General features: G+C 49.1%; 1 protein-coding gene across 3 annotated transcripts in view; it reads right to left on the reverse strand.

Moving 5' to 3' along the window:
• Positions 1-4,664, reverse strand: part of EXT1 (exostosin glycosyltransferase 1) — a 263,546-nt gene extending 258,882 nt beyond the window's left edge. The window contains exon 1 of one of the 3 annotated variants that reach the window (XR_004972469.1): positions 2,915-4,664. Coding sequence is in view for 2 of the 3 variants with exons in the window: in XM_036338121.1 (XP_036194014.1) it covers positions 2,915-3,870 (956 nt within the window). In the remaining variant the exon portion in view is untranslated. The remainder of the gene's footprint in view (positions 1-2,914) is intronic. The other 2 variants (XM_036338121.1, XM_036338120.1) reach the window with 2 other exon arrangements.
• Positions 4,665-8,529: the final 3,865 nt, after the last annotated feature.

The raw sequence follows: 8,529 nt of genomic DNA on the forward strand, positions 1-8,529 counted from the left end.
AATGAATGCTCCGTCTAAAACCCATTCCCCAAAAGGATAAACTAATGTTCAAGGCAAGGCATCAAAAGTCACACGCTGAGTCAGTAGGAGAAGCCAAACTCAGGTGACTTCTACAGACCTAACTTCACTATCACCTCCTTCTCTACAGCCCGGGAGAGATCAGCATTGGATCTGAGCAGCTCCGCATCTCACATATGCAAGGCTAACAGAAAACATCAGTGCAAGTAGCACAGCAGTTACTGGTACTCCAGAGCACAAGAGGCATTGCTTCCTAGGAGTGTTCTCACAACATTAAAGGGCTCATTCTTCAGCCTCATGTGATTCAAAAATAATGGATCAAAAATACTACTCTCTTACAAGAGAAAAGTGTTTTTCTTCATTCCATATCGCTCTATACTTTTCATAATAAACATCTGATTTTCACGAAAGCGCAGGTCAGATGAAAGCCCTCAACCATTTAACGCTAAATCTTTATCATTACATAAGGCTAACTTTCACTAAAAAAAAAACTTTTTATTTAACTGGCAATCATGTGTGCAAGTACCATTTCTCAAAGATACAGGGTTCTGATCACCCAAGGAGAGGAAGGAGTTAAAGCTCCGTGGAGACCGGGCTAATGCATATGAACATTCTGCAGCAGCACCCTGTCCTATTAACAAGGTTAGGACTGGAAAGTGTGCACAGGAGAACAGGAAGAAAGTCCACAAGTGACTCCTGCTCAAGAAATCCCTTCTCGGGAGAAAGAACAGACTTGCTGTCCTAACTAAATGCCACTTTTCTGATGAGACTCAAAACTGAGGTCCTGACCCCTTGTGGTCTTTAATCATAAACCAGAACAAGGGTGTGGGTGTCAGATTTCCTGGCCCAATCACAAAGAGGTCAAAAATTAAATGTAACTGGCAAAAATTAAAGTTTCTAGGAAACTAACCCCTCCTTCCTTTATTACCAATCTCTAGAAAAAGCTTCATCAGAGGCTGTAAAGATTTAATATTTACCAGTATTTTGGGAGCAAGGGGGTAAAGAAGGGAGGGTTGTTTTATTGGATTGACAGTGTTTCCCAAATAAATGTGTAATACAAATTTCCTAAGGTGAGATCTCAGCTACAGCTGGAGGAAGGACAACCCCCATAATCCTTCTACAAAATTCGGGGAGACTTGCTGTAGAAGATACTGAAAAGTTAGATTTTATCTTGACTAGTACTCCACCATCAGCCAGACAAAGAAATTCCTGAAAGGCTCTAAGCACTTTTTTTTCCCCTTACAAGCACCCACAGAAATAGGTCAATGTTAACGTCGAGTAAACAAAGCAGCTCATTACTAACCACAGTCTGTTCCTTTTGTGACAAAATTTCAATCCATTTCAACTGCACCCAACTATCACACATAACACTGTCCCTGAAGGGGAGTAAAATGTGAATTCATAACTGACCCCAGCCTCAGGCTTTCCGTGTGTTTGAAAGGCAAGGTGTGGGGGGCTGGGGAGTCTGAGTGTTGGACACTTTCTCCTTCACTGTCTATGACCCAGGACAGGAGGACTTTAATTTCCCTTCCAATCACTCCTCCAGAGGCCCCCGTGTCTGAGGAAATCCACAGACAACAATCAAACCTTTCATTTCAGGGCCTCGTTCCCACCATACCCCTTTCTGTTCCAATCTGGTTTACAAAGCGTTTCCCCTATTCTACATTTCATGAATCAACTGCAAAATCAGCCAACCTCTGCCAGTTCCTCTTGTACTCAGCTGAGAGGTTCCCCTTCCTTCCGTGGGTAGCACAAGGCTGCTCTGGTTTTTAACTGGCGCAACGTGGAAATGCACTGTAGGAACTCACTAACTCTTTCACAGCCAGATAGAAGTGAGTCTGGGGCGCTGACACCATCTACTAAGAAACTGCCCCGCCAAGCTCAGGTTAAAAGCAGATTTGTGGAGACTAGTGTTGACCCCAATTCCAATGTGTCAGTTTCTGTCACCCAGAAGGAAAAGGAAGAGGGAGAAGGGCTACAAAGTAAGCAACTCAGTTACTTAGCAACTGGACAAAACTTGCCTCACTACAGAGGGTAAGGAGGCATCACAAACCCATTCAAAGAGTAACAGTCTCAATTTGCATGCAAATGGATAAAGACAAAAAGGAGTGGGAAATCTAAATTAGCAACAGGAGTTTACAGTAGCAGGGCTGAGACCCAGATTTTAAAAACAGCTTCTCCTGGGAAGGGACTGTATATGTACATACAAGCAAACAGATATGAATAAATGAATGAATGAAAGGAAGGGACGGAAGAAAGAGAGATCACAGGCTCTAACAACTTACACTCCCCCTTCATAAAAGCCAATGCCATGGAAGGTAAGGAAGAGACAGCACAGAAAGTTCAGTACTAAAATCAAAACACCTCCGCTGCTAACACATATTTAAAGCTCATGGAAAGATGACCATTGGAGGCTGGGAAAATCCAGGGAAAGCAGTTCCCCCTGCTTGTGAGAAAAGCAAATAAAGCATCAATCTTGGGGAAAGGTCTGCAGACTTTGGGTGGATTCAGTGCCTCTCCGGGTCTTGACCCTCGCCCCCAGCACCCACTGGTGAAGCGCAGTTTCCCAGCTCTCAGATCAAACCCACACCCTTCAAAGGAGACACACGGGCCTGAAGATTTTCTAAGCAAGAGGGAGACATGTCACCTACTTGGCCCAGGGGAGTGCTCCAGGCTTTTCTGTGTGCTCCAGGAGCTCACATTCTGGGTCCCCAGCTCCTAGCCACACACCTGAGCCAGGCTGCTCAGTGCCAGGGAGCCAGGCTCAGTGCCAGGAAGGAAGAGGACAGGGGGCTCCTCGGCCCCACCCCCAGCCTCCAGCCCCCAACCTCACACCTGGACGAGGTGGGCAGGGCCCAGGGCTGAGTCACAGAGGCCCAACAGCCCAGCCACTTACTTTTCATACTCGGTGTTGTCTCGGTCACAGCGAGAATCCTTGTGCTTTTGCCAGTCTTTGCCATGCTTGCAGGTGGTGAGGAGCAGGACGTCCTCCCCGTTATGCACGTGATATAAGGCATTCCTGGTGTCTGACCCTATCCCTGTCAGGTACCTCTTTCCCTTGAATACCAGCATGTACTTCCTGAGAGGAGGGATAGTGTTAAACTTCAAAAACCCCCTCTCCCCTCCTGTCCTGGGATGATCCTTAGAAAAGAGGGGAATAGAAACATCAAAGTTGGGTCGGAAGTTTTCAGTACTAATGCTGGCTTTGGCCAGCATCGCCTGGCCGATGTCAAACCCCACGTCCTCGGTGTAGTCAGGCCAGGTGCCGGAATATAAATTAAAAATTAAATGATTCCTACCATTGTTCCACAAGTGGAGACTCTGCACTTTGGATCTCAAATTGTGCACATACTGAGGTGACAACTGGTCTCTGTCTAAAGTATCCAGGCTCAGGACAAAGAGGCACGCCTGGCTGGGGTCCGAGGTGTAGAACCTGGAGCCTTCGATGGCCGCTAGAATGTTTTGGTAACTTTCGGCGATTTTCTCCCCTTTTTGCTGCGGGTAGACGTAGACTTTGAAACCGTTTTTCTTGCAAAGGGTGAAATCGAAGCAGGACTCCATGCGGCACTTCTTGCCTTTGTAGATGCTGGAGTTGGCGTCTCGCTTCTGCCGAGGGGAAATGTGTACGATGGAATCCTCGTTTTCCAATTGATCCCAAGGAACGAAGGGGCGCAGAGCGTCCGGGAAGCGCGGCCAGAAATGATCCGGACTCGGGTGGTGCAAGCCATTCCGACCGCTGTGCTCTTCTCTCCGGCTCCTCGATGCCCTAAACTGCAAGCCTCCGAAATAAAACAAAAGGGCGAGACAAGAGCCAGCTGAGAGCAGGATGAAATAGCGTTTTTTGGCCTGCATGTGTCCTGCCTGGGTCAAGAGGATTGTAAATAAACACAAGAATCACCCAAGTTTCCCAATCAACACTTTCAGCTCCAGTCCGCCATCTTCCCGCCTGTAAAGACTTCAAACTCTCCGCTCCCACCTTCTCTGGATGCCTTTCCCCAAGCCGTGGACTGATCCAGCGCATGTGGGCGATTTCCTTAACTTTCTCCCCTTCGGTCTTTCATCTTTGGGTTGCACAATGGACGGGAGAGAGCGGGGCTGAATATCTCGCACCCAGGGCGGGCGAGCAGCGGACTGTAATTTTCTTGCATGCAACAAGACGGGAGGAAAAGAAAGAGGGGAGAAAAAGCTCCCGATGCCCAATCAATGGCAAGACGAAGTGATTCCCTTGCCTCTCGGGTTCCTCTCGGCGGCGTGGAGAACCAGCCCTGGGAAAGCAACTTCAAGTCCCCCACGCTCCCGTGCAGAGCACGCCGGTTCCAACAAGTCAGCCGGTGCCCGGGCTCCGCCGGCTAGTGCATCTTGCAGCCGAGGCGCCGTAACCTCACAAATCCCTGCATCTCTCTTTATTCCCTTCTGCAGCGGCTCTGAGACTCCGGCGGTGTTTACTCCGGCGCTCGCGGGGCCGGCCCCCCGGACGCGCGCGGCCCGGCTGCAGGCGGCGGCGGCGGCGCTGGATGGCGGCGGCGGCGCGTGCTCCCCGCGGGCAGTGCCGGCCCCGAGCGGCGCTTCGCAGGCCCCCGCGCGATCGCTGCCGACCGCCGCGTTCGGTCGCCGAATGTTACCCGGTTCTGAATGTTACACTTACACATTCCATTCCCGACACGACAGCGCTGACCTCATCCATCCACGCAGCCCGCGCTGCCATTGGCCGGGCGTCACGTCCGGGGGGGGCGGTGCTTCCGCTGCGCCCATTCATAACCCCCGGCCGGCGGCGCGGTGCCGGCTCGGCGCGGGGAGCGCGGGGGGCGCTGGGCCCGCGGCGTGTGCGGGGAGCTCAGGTGCCTCTTCTGCAGCCGGCGGGAGGCCCCGTGCAAGCCCCTCCGATCGCCCTGGCCTGGTCCCGGGCCTGGGGTGCGCCTCCTCCCTCCGGGAACCAGCGCCGCCCTGAGGAGGTGGCCAGGGAACCAGGGACCGGCTGGCGTTCCCCGGGCCGCGCTGCCCCGGCCGCCCCGGCCGCCCTCGGCTCCCTGCCGGGAGCGCCTCCCCGAGCCTGCAGCGGGGAGTGTGCGGGTTCCTGGAGAGGATGCTTGAAAATGGAGCACTGGGGCGAGCCCGAGGGGTGGGGGAGGAAAGGAAGATTTCATAGAAAGAGACCAGCGACCAGAACGTCTCTCCCCGCCTACCTTCGACCCTCCCTCTGAGGCCCAATGTTTTTATTTCCTACCAAGCATTTAAACAGATCCCTTATTTCCGACATAGCCCATCCGTTCTTTTTTCTTCCCCCAAGGAGAGACCCCACGAATAAAGAGGAAATATTACAATCAAGGGGACTGGCCCCATTATTCTGTCTGTGTGCTGAGAGAAGACACCTATTCTAAATCCTCATATCTACCTGCGCATCCTTTCCTCGAAATCTGAAGCCCCTTGTATTCTGTAGAAAGTCTATTCTGTACAAAGCTTCCAAGAGATCCAATCACAGCGAGGTGGGGGTGGGGGGAGACTTTCTAATGGCTGAGGAGAAACTGGTTAAGTTTATCCTTGTTAATCTCTTTTGGTGAGAGTGGTGGTGGTGGTGGTTTTTAAGACACCCCTTAGTGATGGATGACTAGTAGAACTGTCCCACCTGTAGAAGGGAAACTTGAAGCAGGAAATGACCTTATTTGCAATTAATGCAAGATGGTTGGTCCTCCCCTCAAATGCCCTTCCATGCCCCAGCCCCAAGCTCTTGCTACCTTCATCTGGCAATTCCGATGAGGACCTGCAGTCCCCCTCGAGGTCTTCCAGGACCACATTCATGTGCCAGGCTCCCAAACAGCGTTTCTGGTCAAAGCCAACCTCCCTGGCCTCGGCCCTGAGTTCTGCCTTCCTGGGACAGCCTCCCACCACTTTCCCTTGCTGAAGTCGAGGGGCTTGGCCAAGCTGGACAAACAGTTGCCTAGGGCAGCAAGCTGTTTAGGGATTGTTTGTTATGGGAGTGACTGAGCTGGGGACACACACTTCCCAGTTCCCCTCGGGCTGCAAAAAAACTCCAGTGGGCGTGGACAAAGACCATGGTTAGAACAAGTCTGGGTGAAATGATCAAGTGGAAAATTTTAAACATTTGTTGTTTCAGATTTGTTTTAATAAAGTGGGGAAGGGGCATGGGTGGGGCATTCCTGTACATTCCTGAAGCCTCTCCTTATTGCTGACATGCCAAAGATGAGGTAGCTTTTCCAGATTTGATTTGCATCCCCACACAACGTGGAGATGCCTGGGACAGAAATGAGAATTCAGTCATCTTCTAAATACGATGACAACAATGCAGATAAATGCGAACCACATGTGACCCAGGGCTTCCCCAACCCCCAGCCCCTGGTGGCTGAGAGCAGCCATCCAAGGCTTCCTTCTGTTGAGATTAGGACTTAGATTATCTGGGCCCTGTGGACGTTGGGGCTGTGGGGATTGCAGCCCCTCTAAATCCAACCAGTTGTCCTGTGTGACCTTAGGGGGAGCCGGCGACTATCCTTGCTCTTTTTCGTTCTCTTCCTGCTTTGGAACATGTTTCTGGCCTTGGCTGACTATTCCCTCATCCCACGCCCCAGTGCGCCCCAGCCCTGCTCTCACATTCCACAGTGGTGCATATTGTGAGAAAAACTTCAGCACTGAAAATTAGAGGAAACTTGGAATCAGACCCCAGTTCTGTCATTTACTAGTGCCTTGGGCATGTGGCTCAATCTCATTGAACCTCCGTTTCTCAAGGAAAAAGTCAGAATAATACTTTTCTTCCCAGCCTCTTTGAATCTGTAAACTGGGAATTGCTCTGTCTGTGTAACATTTTTAGCCTAAGTTCCCCATTTCAAAATACAACTGGAATCTAAAGTAGCCCCTACAATTGCATCTCCCTCTGTTTTATTTTCTTCCTAGCCCTTCTCATTAGCAGGAATCTCGTATTTGTTTGCTGGTTTACTGTCTGTATTTCTTCCCTAAAGAGAGCTCCCTGAGAGCAGGAGCCTTGTCTGCCTTACTCACTCCTGAATCCCCAAGGCCCAGGGTAGTTCCTGACACTTAGATGGAGCTCAATCACTGATTCCAATGAATGAACAAATTACTAAAATTTGGCTTCCCCACCGCACTTTATCACGCTTGAAAAGAAAGACCTCCGTGGTCATCTCCTAAAGCAGGACTGAGTCTCCTGTTCTAGTGGAAATATTACCAGCCAGGAATATCTTCACAGATGGCAAATCAGTCCATCATAAATGTTCTAACAACAAGTGTTAGATCATGATTTCTTCTGTTCAAAGCCATCAAAGGACCTCTGTCTCTCCTTGCCTGGCCCCTTTCACATCATTTCCTGCCGGTAACTCTCTCCCTCCAGCCCAGTTTACTCACCCTTCCCTAGGCAGGTTGGTTTCCTTGCTGTCTCTCAGGCATGCCAAACATACCCCTGCCTCAGGGCCTTTGCACATGCTTGCCTCTGCCAACATCTACATGACACACCTGCTCACTTCTTTGAAGTCTCTTCTCAAATGCCACCTTACTATTGAGGTCTTCTTTGCCCACTCTAAATAAAATAGCAAATCCTCCCCCATCTTCCTATCCCCTCATCCTGCTTTATATTTTTCCCTAATACGAACCAATGTCTGACATACAATATATTGACTGGTTAATTTATTAATTACATCTAGACTGTGAGCTCCATGAGGCAAAGACAAGGTCTTTTTGTTCCTTGCTATATTCCCAGCACCTACAACAGTGCCCATTAAATAAGTAATGTATTTATTGAAGTAATTAATTAGTTTGATCCTATTGTTGGTAGGTCAAGTAGAGAATATTCAAGGCTAGAATTATATTTTACCAGAGAGAGAGAGAGAGAGAGAGAGAGACGCTTAAGTTATCCCAGTGACTCAAGCCTTGCTTAATTTCCTTTTCCAGGAGTAATTCTTCCCCAGGGCTGATTAAAGACCTGAAAACAGTATGGCAAACACAAAACCCAGAAGATGTAGATTTTCATCTTGTCTCTGCCATTCACTCTATAACCTTGAATGGGTCACTTCACCTTCCTCAACTTTGGATTGTCACTGGTAAAATTGGGAATAACTGTAATATAAGATATACTGTGGGTCAGCTAGCACTGGGTTAGTGTGAGAATCCAGTTGAGAAGAAATGGATAATACATGTGAAGGCCCTTTGCAGTTCACAATGCACATAGCAAATGTAGGACGTGACTGTCACACTGTTAGACAAATATGGTCACAAGGGCATGAGATCACGTTTGTAAGTCAACAGCATTACATACAAGAAATATCACCCACCAAAAATACACAAGTTTCCAGATGCTTAACAGACTCTGGAATGGTCATAGACTGTTGTCAGCAAACAGGAAAAGGAAAGAAGGAAAATTCACCAATGGACAAAAATCAAAGAAAACTTTGAATGTATAAGGCACCAAAGGCACACATGCTTTTCAAGGGCCTACAATTATATTTGCTGTATTTGTATTTATTCCAAAATGTGGAAACAAAGTATTAAAAT

Source organism: Myotis myotis, unplaced genomic scaffold (assembly GCF_014108235.1).
Source record: "Myotis myotis isolate mMyoMyo1 unplaced genomic scaffold, mMyoMyo1.p scaffold_m19_p_16, whole genome shotgun sequence".
Taxonomy (NCBI): domain Eukaryota; kingdom Metazoa; phylum Chordata; class Mammalia; order Chiroptera; family Vespertilionidae; genus Myotis; species Myotis myotis.